Raw genomic sequence first — 23,569 nt, forward strand, 5'->3', positions numbered from 1 at the left:
CTTAATACTTGCTGTCACTGTGACCAGGACCAAGTAACAGCAGAAATACCAGCCTAAACAGATTTCAGAATGACACTGTGTGACCCTCAGACAGTTCAGTCTGAAGTTTCAAACAGGAGCAGGTTTCTTTTTAAATTAGAGCTGCAACATTAGATGAAATGACTCCATTGCTGGGATTGATTTACTGGAATGTAGGCACATTTTCTGTTGGTGAATCGCTGGCATCATCACTGAGGTTTATCTGAGTATAAAAATTGAATGCATGCTTCAGATTACAGTGCAGTCTTTAGAAAAAAACATCTTGATGTCTATTTATCTGGTTTACTTACAGTGTGGGAGTAAAATGAGAAAGTGGAAAACAGATTTGTTCTGCATGATAAATAATGCCAACAAACAGTGAGATTTTCCCTTAAGCTACTTTTTCACTTTTTTTTTGTTTGTTTGTTTTTACTTTTTCAGATCTAGCCTTGGATGCTCTTACACTGTTAGATATAATCAGTATGTTGCATTCAGTACAGTGATGTTTGGAGTTTTATAGAGGAAGGATAAAAAAAAAAGTCCTATATATCTGTGTAAACACCATCTGTCTGACATGTACATTTAGGACTGCAATGTTTTATTTTTTTCTGACCAACACCTGAGCAACAGTCAGAAAAACATTTACACTGAGAGAAAAACAGAAATCAGCAACATTTTAGAAGCAAATGTCTGTTTGTGGATGGAATGGAATTTAAACATTTGTTGGGGATTCATTTTCTAAAATTTCATTAAGCGACTAATTGTTTCAGTGGTAAATACAATATATAACAGAGAGGTACCTGCTTTTAATTATATATTTGACAAGGACAGTTCTTGTAGGCATTTTTACGTTCAAATAAAATGAAATGATGCAATGTGTACCCGTACCTAATTTGCTCTCCTTGTCCCTGACTACACTTTTAAGGAATAAAACAGATAACACACTCTGCTCAAGGTATAAACAATACAACAGATATAGACAAACAAGTAAAAAGCAAAAGAAAGTATGTTATATATTAACCCGCATGTCTCCCCTTAGTCATAGTTTTGTGTTCATATTGAAAGCTTTATCTATCTATCAGTTAATGGATTTTTTTCTGATGGCAACATAGATTAAATCCATGTGCCACAGAGTGCTGAGAGTTTGCAGACGTGTAAAGGCTACAGTAGGGGGTTTCATTTATCAGCATGCCTTTAACAAGAATAAAGAAAGTAATTAATTCAACCGCTTTAACACTTCCTACCCATGATGCGCCGTGACACATCAGTCTGAGCCCTTCAAAGCAGGTAGATAGATCTTTAGAAATGCAAAGCTTTCTCTCTCCCTCTCTGCAATAGCAATTAGCCCTCAGCCCCATCATTTTCAGTAAATGCACAGCCCTAAAAAACACCTCTGTGCTTTCAACACAGGTGGTGGGGTGCGTACCTTGCAGGACAGCAGAAGGTGTAACAGCATTCATTTGTCAAAAGTCACATTCATCCAGGGAGAGAAGTGTCACATTAGCTGCAGCTGAGACAGTTTCTGAGTCATGCTTGCCTTTGTTCAAACCCGGCTCTCCAAGGCAAAATATCAGATCCTCCTCTGCCATTTGAGGCAGCTGTCAACAAAGTGAAGGATGAGGACAGACTGAACAGCGAGCAACAAGAGAGACAGGGACGGCAAATCATATTACTAAAGCTGATTCCTCCCTGCTGCCCTTCCGTTTAATATCTATAGCAAGTGAGGGAGTCCGAATTGCTTATTTCTTCGCAATTAGAGGCTAAAATAGCCAATGCTCATAGGGGATAGTTTGCTGAATATAAAACGAAGCAGTTCAATTACCAGAGACCTGTAGGGTGACAGGCTTAAGTGCTTCATGTTATCAAAAGATGAAGAAAGCGGGATGTATTTTTACTTCAATTATTGTAGCCTGTATTTCCCACTGTGAGAAATAATGGAGACTGTTGAATTTAAATGGGATGTTTTGAGCTCGGGGTAGGATACGCTATATATCGTTGCATAAAATGTAACCGCCCACAAAGCAGAAATCAACTTGTGCTGAAGAGTGGCATTTAATCTTGTCAGCAGAGGAATTCCACAATCATTTCCGATGAGTCCTGATGCTACACTGGAAGAGTAGCGATGACATTCTCGTGTTGTTGAGTGTCTCACTGGTGACAACTGACATTTATGTTTCTCACATAGTTGTGGATCTTTGTGCTGCTCTTACACAGGGTTTGTCCGTTATTTATGACAATTTTATTACCTTATCTTATTGTCCCATTCCGCTCTATCATATGAATGAAGGTTGACTGAACAGCACAGTCAACAAGCCTACAGTGTATAGTAGCTTTGTTTCAATCAGTTATATTTTTAGGCAGATTTAATTTCAGCTTTGACAGACATGCGTGACTACACCTCATAACACAATCAAGCACAAACCCAAACCTCTAAACCATTCATAGTCTGGTCTGGCTCAGCAGTTTGAGGACACACACTGTTATTATGATTGTGACTGAAATTGTGTTGCAGCTTGCAACAAAAGTCCTTCAATAACCAAAACCATTCTCATGCACTGAATAGAAATTGATTCTCTTTTTCCTGTATGACAAATCATCTCTGACAGTATGTATTTTGAAGCTGCCTTTTTGGCAATCAAAAGACATGTGAGTGAGGGTCTGATCTTTCAGCAAACGTCTTGTGTGCTCCTCCTTTTTGGATGCTCAAGCAGAGCAGAGGATAAGAGACCAAATTTGCATTTCAGCACAGGAAACCCCAGAGGCCTTTTTTAGCATAACTTCAGTTAATTTATTTCACTAATAATAAAACACAATAGCAGTAACAGATGTGGATCATACTGGACATCTTGAATACTTCACAATAGCTGTGCTCTAATCAACATGCGTGGAGTTATTCGTGGAGTAGTTTGCTCAATTGCAGCAGCTATGTTATTGTAGAGGGTGAAATGTAAACCAACAAACCATATGACACAAAACAATATTTTATGTGTAAAAGAAAAATAATGCTGATATCTGACTTAAACTTACAACAAATACGACAAAATCAACACACTTTAACACTTCATTTCCCAGTGTCATACAAGACCAATAAACATCTGCATATTAAGGCACATAGAGTCATTCCCATATACTGTATATTTATAGACTTTTTTGTATTATTTATTGTTTTATTTTCATTTTTATTACCTCTGCCTGTTCGTTCCTGCTTTTCATTTTAATGCCAGCTGAATATTAATTCAGTCATCGCAGATACCTGATTTCCCTCCTGATATTTTATTAAATGCATTGTTCTTCACTCCCCTTCCTTCATCTGACCAAGTTTAAAGCTGGAGTGGTAAATGCAGAGTTACCAGAGACATTTGGTCTCTAGTTTTTTGATACCAATGTTCAGCTTAGAGCCATGTAACCCAGCCAGACTAGTTTTGTAATACAGGTTCATGATTGTTTTGTAAGTAGGTAACTTGGACTTGGACTAACTTGTCTGTTTTAGTTCAACAACAGCAGACTGAAAATAGTTCACCATTAAAGATCTGTATTATTCTGGATGTTTTTCTCTCACATACAATACCCGAAATATTGTACTTCACAATAAAAGTTTCAGTTTAGTCATTTAAGCAAATTAACAAGGGAAATTGCATAAAGTAGCCTGAAGGTAAGTTAGTCCTCTGATGATGCCCTGACCTCCGTTGTCAGCTGGAGTTTTACCTTTTAAGGCTTTAGTTCAGCAGATACTGCTGTATATGCCTATGGGTTGGCCTATGCTAGCATACTGATTAGACCTAATGAGACTTAAAGACTCCAGGCGAGATTCTTGAATAACCTTCAGCAAGTTGCCCCTTTGAAACAAACCTTGGGACAGATACATGCCTGAGAAATGGTTTTCCATTTATCGAGAAGACAAAAAAAATTCGGCATTCGTATTAATCCGCAAGTAATGCGACCACTGTAACAGCACATCCATGTAGACAAGCAATTTAACTCAACTAGTTGTGAGTAAATATTTCTAACATTAGGAAACATGTGCACAGCCTCTATCTGGGTCTAGACATGGATTTCTTTAATTGTTCATAAGACCTTGTAGCCTCAGAACAAAATGTGTTTAAACTGAAATTTGAATAGGAACCAAGGAGATGAAGTGAGGCACTGAAACTGCTTCTGAAGTTAGGCAATGGCCCTATCGCAAAGGTCAGAGACTCTCTTGATATTCTGCAATTTGGAAATGTTGAGAAACTCAACAGAGTAAACAATGTATGTGCATTCAAATTAGCAATGACCTTTCACATAGCAACAACAGGGCGAGTTAACTCAATGCGTCTCTGTCTTTAGTAAAAAGTAGTAGATTTTATTTCTAACTTTCAGAAGGGCGCTCATTTAAGAGTTTGCCCTTCACTTTCTATGGGAGCTCTTCATTTTCAAGCAGCTCGTCTGTTCAGCCTTCTCATTCAGTCACTCTTCCTCTATCCCATGGATTATTTCTCCTTCATTTGATCTGTAATTTCCTTCATATAAGTAATGAAACTCAGTCTAATTGATGAAATAAATCTAGCTAAGTGAATGCTGTCAGAGTTGTCTCCAGTGCAGGTTCACTGTTTCCAAATGAGCAAACTATTGTACAGCATGCGCCCATCTGTCGAGTGTGTGAGGAAGGAGCTGGAACAGCTACTGGAGTGTCCGAAGGATCCCTTAGGAGGACTCAGTGCTGTGCTGAGGCCTGTATCACAGGATGTAGGGATGATGAGGGTGTGAGAGGTTGTTAATCACACAATCACACTGCTTCTTTACTCCTCTTTCTGTCTTTTCCTTTCTGTTTCATCCTTATTATCTCTTATTTAAACACCATGTTTGTCAGTCTCCTGAAGGACATCTTTTCAAGTCTTTTTCTCTCCTGTCTGTGAATCTGTCTTGCCAGTTCTCCTAGAAAAACATTTTGTACCTTCTTCTCCTCCGTTGTGTCCTTCACCTGTCTCTCCTCCTCCTCCTCCTCCTCCTCCTCCTCCTCCTCCTTATGTTTTTGGCAGTGGGAGCTGTAAACACTCTTGTTTATGCCTCAACATTTGCATTCAACACCACCTTCTCAAGCTTATGGCTTGACTATATCCACTTGAGCCCGAATGAATGACAGTGCTTCTCCCTCTTATGTTAACACACAAGGCTGTTGTTGCCACAGACAGTGGCTTCTTTTACTGACCACATACACGTTGCAGTCCAGCTGATCCTAAGCACATTGCTTATGAAAATTTACTTGACCTTAAATTGACCCTGGATGGTAATCATGCAGTGAATAAAGGGAGAAAACAACTTGTAAAATATGTGTAATAACAGAAATGTGCCTCTTTTTTGAGGTCCCAGGTTAGAGAGGGCATGTATTCTGATGGATGATTTTAATACTAATGTAGTTTATATGTGTCAAAAAAACTAAACTAAGCTAAACTGGACTGTAAAGTCTTCTTGAGTTTTATGTATTTTTATAAAGTTGAATGTGCAGATGTGCAGAAGGCAAATTGACACTATCTAAAAGTGAACAGGTACAAGACATGCAAATATTGGGCCATACTTTTGATGCTCATGATAAATTAATACTATTTACATGACTATGCCACTGCCAATCTTTTCCCAAAGCATGCAGTGATATTTTAGTTTTTGCAGTATTTCACTAAATTTCCTAATTTGGCAAAATACAATGTAAATTTGATGCACCTAACATCAAATGTAGAGCTTTGCCAGCTAACATTGTGTCCACAATGTCAATGTCATTTAGAATTTCTCTTGTGAACTGATTTGACTCTTTCCTGGCATAGATATTTCTTTTGTGTAGCTCCATGTTGGATCAGTTGGCAGAAAAGCTGTCCCGTGTACGAGTAAATCTGATTAGACAGACTCTGCTCCATCTAGCACACAAACACTTTGGGACTACGAGGGCTTATGAATTATGGATGTATAAAAGCTTGCCATACAAATTAAAGCAAGCACATTTTTTTGCAGTTTTCCCACTAAGGCAGGCTATAACACATTACTGTAATGGCTGCATTTTTCTCTAACACAGTAATGTAAGCCATTACTCTTCCTTATTCTACAGTCAAATTACAGTTAATACTCAAATGATCATGTGATGTTACTTGCATATGCAACAATCGCCTGAGTGACTTCCCTGCCTTTCATAAGGACGATACAGCTTCCTTCAACTCCAACACTAAAGTCACAGTACTATAAAGCCTTAGTTTGGTTATCGACTCAAGTCTGTTTGTTTGCATGTGTTTAACTTTTTTGAGGAATGACCTCAACACTGTTTGCAACGTACAGTATGCAACCAAAGAGCAAGTCGCTTTACAGGTGACATAGTGCTTAAAGGTCCAATGTGTAAGATTTAGGTGGATCTCTTGGCAGACTATGGAATACAATATTCATAAGTATGTTCATCATTGTATAATCACCTGAAAATAAGAATCGTGAATGTGCTTTTGTTATCTTACAATGAGCCTTTATATCTACAGAAGGAAGAGATCATCTTCCACTGTCTGCCATGTAGCACCGCCATGTTTCTACAGTAGCCTGGAACAGACAAACCAAACACTGGCTCTATCGCAGGTGTTTCACATGTTTTTTGTGACATTAAAAATCAAAAAAAGCAATTGTTTAAATGCTTTTGTCTCCACAGTGGCACCGGCCATGAACCTGAGAGTACGAGGCGTGACTGATCAGGCTATTGACCTGGAGTGGGAGGGCTCAGTTGTGCTGACAGACTTCTTAGTGACCTACACGCCAAGCAGCGCTGGAGGTGAGTATGGGTATGAGTTGTGCTGTATCTTTTTGAAGCAAGGAAGGTTGTAACACACTGTAAGATTCAGCTGATTCAGAATGTCTCAAAACCATGCCCAGTTTCTTAAAAAAAAAGAAAAAAAAGTGTATCCATGTATCGGAGTATCTTTTTCCCTGTCTCTCTGTCAGGTGTCCAATTAGAGATAAGGATTCCAGGCAATACCACCACCTGCGTTATCTCAGGCTTGGAGGCAGGCATGGAGTACAACATCAATGTGTTCGCTGTCATTAACAACAGTATCAGCGTCCCTGCCAGCATCACTGTTTCAACCTGTAAGTGAACTCCTCTGGGTTGTTTTGACAAAATGTCTTCATGGGAGCCTAAAGGATATTTTGGAGCCACGTTTGGTCCATGGCCAACAGAATATTCATGTGATGGCTCAGATTACTACGTCTACAAAAAAAAAAGAAAAAAAAAGAAGCTCTCTGTGTCATGCACAGACACACACACACACTCACACACACATACATACATACATACACATCCTGTCTCTCACTTTTCTTCTTTTTTTTTTTTTAGATTAAATCCTCCTCAAGATGTTTCTCACTGTCAGTAGAGTGAGAACACCACCTGCTCCTCAGTGCTAACTTGTTGTGATTCCTATCTGTAACACCTGCTTGGCGTCACTCACACTCCAATACACACACACACACACACACACACACACACACACACACACATACTGTATATGAACAACCTCTGAATGTGTACCTCCTGGCCGTGGGTTAATTTCAGTGATTGCAGAATTCAGAGTAAATAAGTCTTGATGCAACCATTTTTCAGTCATTACATGATTTGTTTCGTTGTTGTTGCTAAACCTATTTGGGAGATGTATTTGATTATCTGGAAAGATTTATGAGGACACAGCTGCTTCAATACTGTAGGGATCGTTGCATATCCAAGCTGGAAAGTATATTTTTCTTATGACGTTAAATGTTCAAGTATATTTAGGTACATGCCATCGATATCTTCATAGCAGCATCTCTCAGGATCGAAAGAAAAAATGAGTTAAGACTGAGACAACAGAAGATTAAAAACAAATGTAAAAGCGAAAGGTTCAGCATCAAACACCTTCTGCATGAGATGGAGTGGTGATTTATGGGTTGTGTGGGTCACTGAAGAACGATAATATGTCTCTGGCTACCTCACCAGATCTCTCCAATCCGGATGGTTTAGTCTTCAAATCCATCACAGAGACGTCAGTGGAAGTCCAGTGGCAACCGTTCTACTATTCCTTCGATGGGTGGGAGATCAGCTTTATCCCTAAGGTACAGTAAAGCTGTGTAAACACTCAGTGCATGTATTTGTTTTCAGTCTCGGTGTACGGCTGTACCATGGCATGCTGAGAGACAAGAGTGTGTGAGAGAAGAACAGAAAGGACAGACTCGCCCACCCCTCCCACACACAACAATATTTTTCATTTTGCTCGCTCACCAACAAAATATTCTTGATTGAAAAGAATCATTTTCAGATCTCACCAATTCCAACCTCTAAATGACTTTGAATGCCCGTGCACTTACAGTAAGGAAAATAATTTGATGGACTTAGGTTTTCTTGAGGGTTTCCTCCACTTGAAGCCCGTGCCAAATTAGACAAGTGGATTGTCTTAAGCTTATTGGCTATTAGATGGATGAGCCATTAAACCCATTTCCAGATTATCCCTTTGTAAAACCATAGCAGGTCCAGGTTCAAAAAACATTTCTATTTCTAACTCCTGCTTTCAAACTCAGATGCTTTCGGCTCTCTAATCTTGTGCCCTCTAATAGTAATTGGTTTTCTCATTTAAAGTGTTCTCGTGGGGGGATATCCTTTGGTCCGACTGGACTTCAAGCCTCAAATCTGTTGTTCAAATGCTTTTCTTGTGTTTGTTTCAACCCCTTTTAGGTTTATAAAAGGAAAAATCAGTGGGCTTTCTAATTTCATTTCATTGCTTTCAACCCACCCTTTTCTCTCTTTCTATCCAATCATCCAATGTTTCTCACTATCTTTCTTCTTCCAGCACTTTCTTCCCCTCACCCCCACCATTTCCTCCTAATCTCTTGTTTTTGCTTTCCTTCCACCACCTCTCGGTGTAGGATCTCCAACCTTTTCCTCTCTACCCCCGAAGGTGTCCTCCATCCCTTTCTTTCTCCTTCACCTCTCTCTTCCTCCCTCCCTTTATGTTCTTCCCTCTTTCTTTCCTCGCTTTTCCCTCCCTCACCCCCGCCGCAGGGGAAATCATATTATGAGTTGGCAGTCCCGCCCCCTGTGGATTTAATCCAGCAATGGGGATTGTGAATTTTGACAATCTCGTAATGGAAGTAGGCATGAAAGCTTTGGCCTATGCGAGCAACGCAAGCAACACAGAACTCACTACTCTCTAAAAAGGAGAGAGAGAGGGGGGAGCATGAGCTTCAAGACCTGACATTAACACTGTTAGAAACAGCTACAGTTTATATCTGACATTCCAATAAAGTACCATGCTGCTTGTGTTTTTGTAGCACATATCTACCACATTATATTTTTGTCTTGTAGTAACGATAAAGCAATCAATAAATACTGCTGCTGGTAGGACTGTACTAGCATTTTATTAGTTATTTTGTATTTCTCTCAGTGTTGTACAGCCTTAAGAAGTATTGTTAGTATTGATAAATATAATTTATTTTACATTTTCAAAATAGGACACCAGAGCTGATCAAGTTTCCCGGAGGCTCCCTCTTATAAAAAAAACATTCTTCGTGATTGTTGGACAAACTGCTGTAGCTTTCTTTTGAAATAAAATCCACACCCACAACGATGCATAACAATTAGGATCTCTAGCATTTGGATTCATGCTGAATCGTCAAACAAATGGTCAAAGCTCAAAGGTCAGCACATACAATGAGGCTATGCAAATTTGCAGCATTCTCCTTGCATAAAGCATTTGTTCATGTAATGCCTGCATGAGCAGGAATGATGTTACATCATGCCTGCAGCTGTAACACTGTTCAAATTACACTTTGTGACTCACTCCCGCACTCCTGGGAAGATGAGACACTACCAAGCAAATTCGAGGAAGAACTTAAGATCTTGCTTGCTCATCTGAGCCTCTACTCATCTAGTTGAAGAAATCAGGTGATGAAGTGAGAGGCAAATCCCATCCCAAACATATACATTATTATCTGCTGCCAAACCAATACAAGGAAATGAATGGCTTTAAATAATTTGTCCTCACAGCATAAGAATGACAAAATATTGTAAACATATTCAACATTTTTCCAGAACCGATGTCCTTTTTTGTCTTGATAATCCAAAGACCTTGTTGTCAGCAGTTTTAAGTGGAATAACTTTCTACTGAATAAATTATCTACAGTATATGTAATCTGTTTACTAAACAGATTACATATACTGTAGATAATTTATTTTATATTTAGTGTCAGATAAGATTGGAGGCTGCAGTATTGTCTGTTTAAACGCATTATAAAGGATGGCAAGAGAAGGAAGTGCATAAAGATTTGAATACACAATCAACTCATATCCTAGCCTTTTTCCTCGCCCACTATTTTGGCAATATACTGTATGCAATAAATACATTTTATTCCTGAGAAATGTCAGTTGTGTGTGTGTGATTGGGCTTTCTTTCTTTTAGAAACCAAAAGTTAACCAAATACACCATATAAAGTTTTATAGTTATTGGTTTGGAGATAAAGTAACCAAAGAAGTCTAATACATTTGAGTTATTGCTGTAAGGTTAATAATATATAAAGCATTGCTGCAATACATTCAAATTTAATATCATTATATTGTTTTCTGTGAATACTAAGAGGATTATTAAAACTTCTTGCCAGTTTTTTTTTGATAGACATGCCGCCCTACCTGAAAAACTAAATTAACCGAATAGAAACCAAGAAGCACGAATGGACAATCAAACAGCCGTACATTTTTGTCAGCTCTATTAAATTACAGTGATAAAAATACCTCCCCAAGTACTAAAAAAAAAAAATCTCTATTGTTATTCTTCATCTAAGCAACCTTGTCGGCAGAAAGAATAATGACTAATTATGAGCAAACTGACACAAGAGATGGGAGTGGGATATGCTTTTATGGTGATTCATTTTGTATAATTTGGCATCGCCTTCATTTAACTGTATTATTATTGAGATTGAACACCAGTTGTTATTGGAACATTACCGTTGTGTGTTACTGCCCACCCTGGTAATTTAGTTGAGGTGATTAAATGGATTACATCTCTAATTATAGTTTTAATTCAGGAAAGTAGCAAGCTGTTATATGTTCTGTTTTAATACAAGCCTTCATAGCGCAGGCTTTTGGGGATCTTTGAGCAGCAGTAGGTGTAACATCTGTCTGTCGGCAGGAAGTGCATGTGCAACACTGGCTCCCCGAGAACAGCTGGGAATAGCAGGGGCTCCATATGGATGAGTGACAGGCCTTTGGAAATGTACAGAGTGCTGCCTCTGCAGAATATGCCCCAAGAAATATCACTGTGGCACACATAGCCATTTCTTCCAAGCAACACCGTTTGGGAATTAAATGTGCTAAACCATCCAAAAGTTTACAAATAAGTCAAAAGAAACAGAAAGTATACAGTTCATGTATAAAATGTACTGCATAGACTTTAACTGCATGAGTCACTGTTTCTATCTCACGCTGAGTATAGTCTTTTATCTGCCACATCCCTTATCTCCACTGAGAAAGGACACAATAGATGACTGCTACTACTCAAAGTATACAAAATAAACTGAAAAGAAGGACACACACAATCTCTCTTCCTCTCAATTTTATCTCTGTTTTTTTTTTTTTTTCAGGACAATGATGGAGGCATGACTGCTCAGCTGCCCAGCACCATCACTTCCTTTGTGCAGACCGGTTTGAGACCAGGGGAGGAGTATACTGTTAACCTGGTGGCGCTCCGAGACCAGGGTCGAAGCCAGCCAGTCACTGCTACTGTCACAACATGTATGTAATAATGGAAACCACAGACCTGAGCATATGATGTCACATTGTCTGTCTCATTGGTTGGAAGTGGGTTCAGTTGGAGAAAGGTGATGTAAGTGACAAAGGTCATGTACCTTGGTGCACCAATCAGGATTTAGCAACATTTGAAATATCAAATGGTGATTACAGATGTTTGTTTGTGTTGCCATGCCACTGACAATCAAACCCGATCAAACCACACCAACAGAAATTTAGCTCACATTTCAGAGGTTTTGAAATAAGTTTCAAATTTGGCATAGCTTACAACCAGCCAGCCACAGCTATTTATAAACACACACATGCACTGTAAAATACCACTTAGTTAGTCTGTCGATTAAACCCCAATTAAAATTGCTTCTTTTTTCCAAAACCCAAAGATGTTAAATTTAAATAACTGTGGGAAACAGCAAGTCCTCATGTTTGAGACGCTGGAAGAATGAATGTTTGGCATGTTTGCTTGATTAAAGACTTGAATGATTAAATAAGTACTGTCAACATTCAGTTTTCATTGCCGTACCAAATGCAGCATTATTGTAGTATTCCCTGTATGTTCAAGCCTGCCACACACACACAGGCACACACACTGTGTGGATAACTGTGGCATAAGCAGTGTGTGTCACCTTGACATATTTGTTGGTCTGCCACCATTTATGTCCCTGATGTAAACCTCGCTGAGGTATTGCGCCGGCTCCTCACCCAGCTGACACTACTTGGACAGCTGTAATAGATCCAATTCAAATCTCGTCTATAACAATTCAAACTCTGATGTCTGCAGTCAAAACACCATCAATTCCCCGTCAAGTCTTTGTTCGTTTCGTGGGTTGTAATTAAGTATCGATTAATAATTCATGACAGTCATTAATTTTTCACGGCAGCCGACTGCAGGACACCTTATTGGATAAAGAAAGAGGGAAAGACAAATTTGAAGTTGCTCAATTATTCATAACACAGATTTATCCTTCCTCTGAGATGGAAACATGGAGCAGTCACAGGAAAACTAGCGGGAAAGGATGGCTGATGATGTGGGAGTTGGTTCTCAGCAACTGTCTAGGAGCATTCCCAAGGGGGCAATTTCTAATACATAAAGGATCAAGGTTGACTTTCCATATGTCAAGCCTAAGTCTTGGTTCTCTCAAATCTCAAACGCTTAAAAAAAGACATGTGTCGCTCAGTGTGTGAAATGCATCATTTACACAAGTTACCCCTAGGGCCAACAGTCGAGAATATTTATGCTATCACACCATGGTATGGTGTTTTCGGTTCAAAACATGTGTGTCACACAGCATTATGTTGTGCTATTTTGGTCTGTTCCTTAACGTTAAATGAGGTTTGTCACATTTTTCAGACTCAAATGGATAATTGTTGCCATTTAAGTTGTAGCTTTGAGCCCCATTTAACTGGAGAAGAAAAAAAAAAAGTTTTAAAGATCAAAGACATCAGTTAAAGCAACAGATGTCAAATCACGGATTTAGAGTACTTATTATTACATTCTTTAAAACCTTATTATCTTCACTGAAATTCCTGTATATTAGCCATATCTAGGGTGAGCTCAGCCACCCTACAGAGGAAACTAATTTTTAGCTGTTTGTATCTGCAATCTCGTTTTTTTAGTCACTACCCAAAGCTCATCACCATAGGTGAGGGTTGGAGAGTAGATTGACTGGTAAAGCAATAACTAGCTTTAACCAACCTCCTTGGCTGTTGGCTTTCTTTGCCAATCTTTAGTCGTGTGTCAAGTCTGACCAAGTCTTACATGCTTGCCTGTCGGAGAACAACATTTTTTTTCTGATAACAAATCCAGATACCTCTGTAAAGTCTGGAAGCAAGCGAGTATTAACATGAATGTTGATCCTTTTTAAGTTTTCCATTTTAGGTTCCTGTGAATACTGATTGAAATTTGTCCAAACTAAAAGTTGACAACAAATGCCTGGTCAGATTAGAAACATGTTTCTTTGATTTTGTTTAATTTAATTGAGATTTTGCCAAGACAGAGGAAAGGTCATGTAGACAAATATATTTTAATTCCTCAAAGTAGAACTTGTTAGTTTGACTTCTGAAACCTCAGATTACAAAACACTGCTTTTAAGGGGTCACAAGCCATAAAGATTGGGAAACATGTCAAAAGATACTCAGTCATAGTAAATTAAATATCTTTAGTGTTTGTTGGACAAAACAAACAGTTTCAGGGCATCACCTCGGGCTTCAGGAAGCTTTGAGGGGCATTTTTATTTTCTTAGTGAACAGATAATTATCAAGTATTAAATTATCAGCAGATCATTCTGATAAAGTTAATACAAAATATCTGTAATTTGCATCCCTACCTAAGAGCAATCCAAGAATGTATAATTTTTTGTATCTAGCCAAAAATCTGGTATTAAATTGGCCAGTAACTGTCAAGAATTGGCAATAGATGCCAAGACAACACTCAGTGGTTCTGTTTTGTTTGTAACAAAAACAACAGGACATCCAATAATAATGCTTCTTTCTTCTCTTTCCTTGCAGTGATTGACGGCCCCACACAGCTAATCGTGCGGGATGTATCAGACACTGTAGCGTTTGTAGAGTGGACACCACCAAAAGCAAAGATTGATCAGATTGTGTTGCGTTACGGCCTGGTGGGAGGAGAGGGTCCACGGACCACCTTCCGCCTCCAGCCCACACTCAGCCAGTACTCCCTGCAGGTGAGTGGTGGAGGCCATTCATCACACACTCTCAGAATCTGATCATACATATACATTACGTGGACACACTTGCCATCTGGGGAGCTGTGTGTGTGTGTGTGTGTGTGTGCTCGTCATGCTTGTTAAATTATCTATTCTCAGAGTCTGCCTGCCTTCTCTGTCTGGAGATAAAACAAAAACAAACGGAAAAACATCCATGCAAAGAGATTAAACAGACTAAGCTGTCCATGTTTTTTGTCCCACAGGTTCTGCGTCCTGGCTCACGTTACGAAGTGTCTGTGAGCGGTGTAAGGAAAGGAAATGAGAGCGGATCTATTTCCACTGAATTTACTACTGGTGAGGTCTGACAGCCAGCAGATGTGGTGATAGTGGTGTGTGTGTGAGGGTAGAACAGTTTATGACATGTACTGTATGGCCTAATGTCTACCATACTGTTTGTTGAATATATTAAAAACAGTATTTTTTTTCTCTTGTTCAAGCAGAAGAAAGTACATTATTTTTGAGTGCAAACAAGTAAACTTCATACAATTGACTTTCAGTCTTGTCTAAAGTAAAATGTCATGCTTATAATGTCAGGATATCCAAATTCAGGTTATTCAAATGAAGTAATCTGCAGAATATTGCTAACGTGATATAAATGATAACAAATGGATATGTGTACTAATTGATGTTTGAGCTGAATTAACAGTTGGACACTAACTGTACTTGTGTCTGATGTTTGCTTGTTCACAATCCTGAGAATTGGTCTCAGTGTCCCCAACATTGTCAGCTTTATCGTTCTTCTCAGAGATCGATGCCCCCAAGAACTTGTGGCTCGTGTCCAAGACCTCCACGACCCTGGAGCTTGAATGGGATAACAGTGAGGCTGAGGTAACTAGGCATGCACCAGATTTCCAACCATTTTGGCTAATCAACAGGTGGCGTATGCATCTTAGGACAACAGTTTCAGTTTTGTATCTTCTTTTGATTTGTTGTTTACCTACCTTGTGATCTGGTACTCTAAGCAATTACAAAAATTATTGGAAGTGCATTTACTCAAGTAACTTTACCTAAGTAGCATTTTGTGGTACTTGCACTTTACTTATGATTTACATTTTATAGTAGTTTAGTTACTTGGCAGAATGATAATAAATATATTATGCAAAGTAAACTACCCAACAGAATACAAACTAAGTAAAATGAGCTCCACATTCGCAAGCTGAAACATAAAAATAATGAATCAGTAAATTAATGAAACTATATAAATTGGATTGGATGTAGATACAATACTCTGGAATACTGGAATGGCTCAATATGAATACTTTTACTAGCTTTATCATTTTACTTACCTATGTACACTTGCAGGACTTTTCCTCATGCTAAGCCCCCTAAAATATTATCTATTTGTTTGTTTTTTAAATAAGAGCAGTGGACAAACCTGTAATCCTTCATAGCTTTCAGGATCTTAGCACAGCCTTGGGTTCCCCTTATATCACTAAGTACATGTTAATTATGTCCTTTTTGTGAAAATGGCAACTAATTTCTCCTTAATCCGCTGACCTTATCCACCCTCCCTCAACCCTCCCTGTATACTTGCCCTAAAGCTTTTAATTCCTCCTGTTTTTCTCAACTCTGGCTTGTTGTTTTGAGCACTTTGATCTCACACAGGTGGGTCTGCATTTTGTGAGCTTGTTAAATGCCATTAAAAAGAAAGCGGTAAATACATTTGCGGGATGGAAGTGATCGCTGAATGCTTAACTCAGAATAAAAATGTAATGAATCATGTTGTTTCAGTCAGTAGTCGCAATGATATTCCCAGGGCTCACTAACTACACAATCAGACTTATGAGGCTGGTCTGCATCAGCTACTACAAATGTATTCATCCTCATGATTCTGCAGAGTGTTGACAGAGAGACAAATATCTTACTTGGCTAATGCAAAATAAACCATTTATTATTCTCTGAACTATCAGTAATGCAGGATAACATTTAAAATTCTTTTATCTGTTCGTGATAGCCTTGTCTTTTCCTCATTTTTCTTTATAATACTTTGCAGTATATCTCCTTCAGTCTGATGATGCAAATATAAAAATATATATTTTTAAATGTAGGTGGAGGACTACCAGGTGGTGTACAGCACTTTGGCAGGAGACCAGTACAATAAAGTCATTATACCACGTAATGAGGGAGCCACCACTAAGACCACTCTCACAGGTAAGAAGAAGGAGCGGCGTGTTGTTGGTGTTGTGTTGTCCGTTTTTCTTGAATTATTTATCCTCCACATTTGTGGCGTCGTTTGCTCAGTGTGATGGTTTTCCTTATCACTTCGGTATTATCACAGTGCATCTATAATGTGAACTGAATAAGCCGGGAAGTGCCTGTGTGTTTTACATGACAGGATTATCTCCAGAGCTAACACTCGGTTGACGGGCTACTGATTGTATCTGTAGAAATGCTTGTTGTCCTGTGGGCATATTGAAAAGCTGTCAGAAAGGAGGGGTCAGCTGCAATGTTGTTTCTCAAAGGCCATAGTGTTGGAAAGGGCACGACCAGCATGAGAATAGAAAGGTCTGTGTGTTATTCTGTTGGGCCCTTCCAATCGATACTGTCTCCACCCTCATTCTTTCTCTGTCACTCTCATTTTCTCTCTTCCCGACTCTCTCTCTCTCTCTCTCTCTCTCCACTAATGATCTGTGTCACTATCTCAGTCATTCTTATTGCTCATCTCTTCATCTTTATTTCTCTTATTTCTTTATTTCGGGAACTCACTGTGCACATACTGAATTAATTTGAAACTGTTCAATTATGCGGTACGCCCGAAAAAGGCAGATTTCTTCAGAAATCATGCTGATGTACATGTAAATTCGCCTAGACCTAATCACTGATGTACAGCTAATTATACTGTTATTAAAAAAAAGTCCATCTAATTGACATGTGCATGTGTGCGAGTGTGAAACAATACAGTGTGATGTTCCTTATTGCTTTGTTGTGTGTTAAATTAGTCTCTCTCCCTGTCTGTCTGTGTGCGTTAGACCTGCTGCCGGGCACAGAGTACGGCATCGGCATTTCCGCCATGAAAGGCAAGAACCAGAGTACACCAGCGACAATGAACGCCAGGACAGGTGAGTGAATGAATGTTTTTGCTCCACTGTAAAAAAAAAAAAAAGAAAAAAGCTGTTGATCCACTCATGCATGTAAGACACACTAAGCGAATCACAGCAGCTTTGTGCTGCAAAATCTGAGCTTTACAGCAGGTTTGTTGGCCCATTTGTTATAATCCATGTAATTCTCATTTTGTGCTGTTGGTCGGTGCTTCTGTGCCAACCATTAAAAGCCCTTTGAGTGAAATTAAGCAAATCAAATTTTGGCAAGACGTGCTGAATTAGGAAGGTGTGTGGCTGTTTTACATCATCAGCTCGGGTCAAAGATCCCATTACAGCATTTTAAACCTGTATTAATGCATACCAATTTGCTAATGGCCCTCTCTTTACCTCAGTGCTTGATCGGCTATTTGAATTTTTATTGTGTTTTGAGTTGTTTGGCTAAAAGAAGAAACGTGACCCCATTTAACCCGCTGTTTGAAATGTTGGTGCATGGAGGTGCCTCACAGTCTTTCTCACCAGGCTGACTGTCACATCTTTCCTCCGGTTGAAATTATTTTAATGGCTGAAGGTATTTTGCACTTTACGAAATTATGCCTCCATTTTCGTTAAGGACAGGGTTTTTTTTATCTCACTTTTTTGTTGCGCTCTGTTCAAACTTTGAAAATGCACCACAGCCATCACATCTTTTCTCAAATAGCTTTAAATAATATAACAACACCTCCTGTCTGCCGGGTGCACAGCAGTGCTCATGTTTCTGAGTGTGAGTTGCTGAAAGCTGAAAGCATAATTTCCATTAAAAGTGTCTTAAGTTGTTCTTTCTTTTTCCCTAAAAAACGTAATTTGACAAGGAGCTCCAAAAACATTGAGGGTTCAGGCTAATGATGCAGTAGAGAATTAAATAAGAACTAAACATTGATCATGCAGTGGGCAAGATGGGTCAAACTTAAGAATGCAACAAATACAAAATTAAATACACGACATGGGATCATTATGTTAATACAGAGGTCCTTTTGGAATTGAACTTCCTGGAGGTTGACTGTTAAATTTTAATCTGTCCCGCTTGTGATGTCCATGCTGCACAGACAAGGAGCATATTCAATAGACAACATCCAGAAAAAAATTCCATCAACTCACTGACATGCAACAACTGCCCTGTTGGGACTTATTATTATGCTATTGATATATTTATTTTTTTGAACGTTCCGGTCGAGGGCAGGCATGCAATTGTGAATGGCTGCATGACACAAATTCTTTGTCTACAGCAGGATAAGCAGAAGAGGAAACTGGAACATGAATGTGTATTAGAAAAAAATCATCTTCTCTTTTTCAATATGACAAATTTTCTATGTCAGTTAATCGTTTAGTTTTCTTTCTTGTTTTGCGCAGAAAACAACAATGAAACATAAGAAGCAATGTAGCAGCAAACAGAAAACATAACATGAGGTTTTAACTTTAATAGACAAATTGGGAATTAAAGGTCCAGTGTGTGTAGATTTAGGGGGGCTCTATTTTATGGAATATAATGTACATAACTATGTCCACCATGTTGAACTGCCACATGTCTGCAACCTATGCAGTTCTAATTGTGAAAACGAATTTTAGAATATCAGCTTTTGTTCAGATGTCTGGTGTTTCGAATCAGATATTTTAATTGTAAATTGAAATTGTGCAAACGTGAAATGTGAAACTTGTGTCGAGTGTCTTGAGTGACAGGTGCACACAGAGAAAAAAAAAAAATTATACATCTAAATATTAAAAGATGCACTCTGGTTACTATACACAGGACTTAGTAATTGGACTTCTGAATGTCCCATTATAATATCTTAAATTATCATCAGTGTTGGAGTGTGTTGGTGTATCACCCTGTTGGCGTATACCCACTGAGGTACATTCTCCTGGGTGACAGTGTTAATATGTTCATGCAGTAACCTGCCTCAATGCTGTTAGGTCATTTAAGAGGCCCTGTGCAATCTATTAAATCTCGCTTCCCCTCTATTAGATCTGGATGTGCCGATGGATCTAACTGTAACGGCTTCTACAGACAACACTATAACCCTGGTATGGGGCGTGGTCCAGGGCCCCATTGACCATTATAAGGTCACCTACACGTCCTCTTCTGGGTACACTACAGAGGTAAATCATTGTACAGATAAACACTGAATGGTTAATAGGTACAACATAGCACACAAAAATAGGCATGCTTGTGTATACCGTACACAGATGAACCCACACACATCCTTCCAAGCACAAACAAGGTCAATGCCCTTTTATCATGAAACAGTCTAGAGTCAACTCCCATTGAATTTGTGCTTAGCTGTGACTAACCATTCCAGCTGACAGTGCCTAAAGATGTAACCACCACCACGCTGACGGACCTTGAGCCTGGGACTGAGTACACCATCACTGTAGCAGCAAGAAGAGGAAGGCAGCAGAGCACTGCAGCTACCATAGACGCCTTCACAGGTAGAGAGAATAGTCACATTTTATAAAGTCAAACAAGTTAACAGTGTTACTTTTGTACAGCTTTATTGACCAACCATCCTCCCTTGTCTTTTTCTTTGCAACAGCTCGATATAAAGTTTTCTAGAGTATCAAGGTTGCGGTACAGCATCCGTTTAGTTCACTCAATTATCAGACAGAACGAAGATAAATCCACTCCTGAGTGTTTTCTCTGTTCAGATGAAGACACGAAAGATCAGGCTATTACCTCAGAAAGCTGAGCAGTTTTAACAACAGTGGTGTGTGATGAAGTTAAATGGTAAACGTAATGAACTAAAGTGTGGCAGCAGGTGAGTCACACCAAAGGAATATGGAGGACCTGAAAGACTTTGATAAAGCAATTAGTGGAAGTAAATTATTCAAGTCAGCTAATGAGCTTGTTACAAATGTTCCCTAATTGCTCGTCTGTTTCACATCTAAATGTATTTGTGTTTCTGTTTCTTCGGATTCCTTATCAACACCACATTCTCTCAGCTTTGCTCTCACACTTGACGCCGTCTGCTTGTGCAGCTCTTCTTCTTTCTTGGAGAATTTCAATCACAACAAAGTTTTCTTTTTTACAGTCTCTCATCAGTGCGTTGAACTACATGTCGGATTGCCTGTCATTTTACCCAGCACAGTTGTTCTTTGTTATTTTTACACAAAGCCTGATTATCAGTTGTCACAAAGGATGGGGTCATAATGATGGGCATGTGCTTATCTGCTGTCCTTCTTTTTTTTTCACCGTTCTCATCAACATCATCATCATCATCTCTTTTCTTCTTCCCTGTGACCGCTGTGGCAGTTGTCACCATCATAACCATGGTCATTATTACAGAGATCATCATCACATTCATCATCTTTTGTTATGTGTGGCTCCTTTAGTAACCGCTCTAACCATCTGGACAGGAGAGACGAGAGAATGATTAAATGACAAATCAAGAGGAATCAGAGGAAAAAATAATTAATTACCTGTCATCTTCTCATCCACCGTTCACTTGGCCATATTGACAACATATGTCAGTCTGTGCTCAGGTGAACTCATCATGAAGGAAAAAAATCTGGTGAATAAAGTTTGATCCTGAACAATGATCAAATATAAATCACAGGCTGTCTCTGGAGCACATCTGTCCTTCAGTTTGTTTCTTTGCCACTGTATATGAACTCTGCAGTAGTTATCTGCAAACCTCATTATTTATTATTGCAGTCGTGCTGGTACACCACATTACTCAGAGTTCACCAGAGGATTGTCATTTACATACACATTTAATGGATTCCTTCATTTCATATGTATTCATATTCATTCCATTAGGATGAAAGCACTTTATTTCTATCATCCTTACACTTATATAACATTATAGGGCTTGTTTGGGGCAATTGCACCTTTAGACTGAGATATCCTGATTTTTCATCCCTAGTAAAGGCCTCCAAAAATTTCCCATAATGCAATCAACAGCATATTTTCATTAGACCATCATGCCTAGTACATGTCCTTTTTATTATACAGCTTTTCTGTGGGCTGGCTAGCACTTCTCCTGACTATTAGACTGACCTTTACCTGTAAAAGTTCACCAACATCGTCTGTGCTATGAAATCCAGAAGTATCATTAGGACCTACAGAAGGTGACTCACCAAGTCAGTACTGTTCATTTATGCAGTGTTGTAATCACTTCCAACTCTGCAAAAGACCATCAGCATGGCCATCACATTACACTGGCACTAACTCCTTCATAGTTTAATCCATAATTAAACCAAAGCCATAGTCCATGTGGAGTTATGAACCACTATTGCTGCCATAAAGCAGTGTGTGTCTCCTCGTGTTATTTGTATCACGTCTTCCACCAGCTTCCAACCAAGCACACCGCGGTTATGAGGATACAAATTTCTGCTGGCTGCACAGTGAAGTAATACATGTTGAGAGTTGGTGAGGGAAATGCTCCGTAAAAGGTAACTATTCTCCAATAAAAGAGGAGAAAAACATAAATGCAGGTCAGTGTAAACAATGTGGGTTTCAAATGGTGATTGATTATGAAGAAAACTCCATGGGATGCCTTTAATCTGGATGAATCAGGAAAGCAGAAGTCAATGTCACTGCTTCGTCCCTGCTATTTATACATCCACACATGCCTAATTAAATTCAAATCGCCTTGCATTTGTTGCTGTGTCAGCTGCTGCACTGGTTCATATTCATTATATCATCTTCTGTCCAGATCATACATTTTGACAACAGCATCTGCTGTCATCATCATTTCTCCATTTTCTTATTGTGAGCAGTCCCATCACATCTTCCTCTTTATGGTGGATAATCTCATTAGTTTCTCTTTTTTATGACCAATTAAATCATTACTTCCACATGATTGTGGCCTGCTCTGAGCCTCACCTTCCTCATCAAGATTACACCCAAGGCTAATTTTCTCAACTGTATTATAAACGATCTGTTGCACCATCCTGGACTGCTTCCATCCATCACTAAATTGCTTGTCTGTCATCTCCATAACAATGGCAGCTGTTTTTTTCTTTTCTTTTTTTCCATCACTCTTTCCTGCTTGTGGTCGGCTTTTTTTTTTTTTTTTTTTTTTTTTTTACCTGTCCTTGAAAACTCTCCGGTGACCTTTTCAACCCCCCGTTCCTCCAGGAATCAGGCCCGTAACCCACCTCTACTTGTCAGAGGTGACGTCAGACTCTGTGTCGGTGGCGTGGAGCGCCCCAGCACCACCTGCTGACCTCTTCATCCTGAGCTACAGCTCTGCTGATGGAACAGACACCTCTAAGGTGACACTGGATGGCTCCAAGACACGGTCACTGGTCCAGGGGCTGCTGCCGTCCACTCCTTACACCATCAGTTTAATCACAATACAGGGGGATGTTACCTCTGAGCCCATTACAGCATCACTCACTACAGGTGAGCTGCTTGATAACTCAGGGATGACAGATGAGGATACATAAACATGAGCAGCAGCTTTGTGTGAGACTTGTCTTAGTAGTTATGCATCGTTGCTTCATATTAGTGTTTGTGTATGCATGGTTGTTTCTGTACCAATGAATTTAGAATGATATCATGTTTAAAGCTGCAGCTAGTGATTATTTGCATATACATTACATTGATTAATTGTTTGGTCTATAAAGTGTCATAAAATTGTGAAAAATGTCCATCACAATCTCAGCAAATAATTTTTGGTAATGTTTAGCTTTAAGACAAAGTTAATAATTAATCAGTCAAAATAATTGGCTTTTTTTTTTGGTCAATCAGCCAACCAATTAAACTAATTGTTTCAGTTCATTTATGCATCTCGTTAAAAATTAAAGACAAAAAGAGGTTCGGAATAGGGACTAAAGAGTTTTGGGGGAAGAAAAGTGGGGAAATAGCAGCAAGTGCAAGGTAAAGAAATGGGAAGACTAAGTGATTTTAAATTAAATATGCATTTGCAGAAGTGCTGTTTGAGCATTTAATTTGCACAGAATCACACCAGACTGATTTTTGTAATTAGAGATCTGCTTTGGAGTTTTTTGTTTTTTTTTTTCTTTCTGCCAGACTTAGA

At 39.0% G+C, this 23,569-nt stretch overlaps 1 protein-coding gene across 8 annotated transcripts in view; it reads left to right on the forward strand.

The window, feature by feature from the left end:
* The window catches only part of tnr (tenascin R (restrictin, janusin)), a 158,933-nt gene that overhangs the window by 97,933 nt on the left and 37,431 nt on the right, over positions 1-23,569 (forward strand). For 6 of the 8 annotated variants that reach the window (XM_027285570.1, XM_027285568.1, XM_027285571.1 and 3 more), the window contains 12 exons: positions 6,674-6,793; positions 6,964-7,107; positions 7,988-8,103; positions 11,620-11,770; positions 14,291-14,469; positions 14,715-14,805; positions 15,239-15,339; positions 16,560-16,662; positions 17,481-17,570; positions 19,552-19,685; positions 19,886-20,015; positions 22,666-22,932. In XM_027285570.1, the coding sequence (XP_027141371.1) occupies positions 6,674-6,793; positions 6,964-7,107; positions 7,988-8,103; positions 11,620-11,770; positions 14,291-14,469; positions 14,715-14,805; positions 15,239-15,339; positions 16,560-16,662; positions 17,481-17,570; positions 19,552-19,685; positions 19,886-20,015; positions 22,666-22,932 (1,626 nt within the window). The remainder of the gene's footprint in view (positions 1-6,673; positions 6,794-6,963; positions 7,108-7,987; positions 8,104-11,619; positions 11,771-14,290; positions 14,470-14,714; positions 14,806-15,238; positions 15,340-16,559; positions 16,663-17,480; positions 17,571-19,551; positions 19,686-19,885; positions 20,016-22,665; positions 22,933-23,569) is intronic. The other 2 variants (XM_027285567.1, XM_027285572.1) reach the window with 2 other exon arrangements.

Source organism: Larimichthys crocea, chromosome XII (genome assembly GCF_000972845.2).
Source record: "Larimichthys crocea isolate SSNF chromosome XII, L_crocea_2.0, whole genome shotgun sequence".
NCBI lineage: Eukaryota > Metazoa > Chordata > Actinopteri > Sciaenidae > Larimichthys > Larimichthys crocea.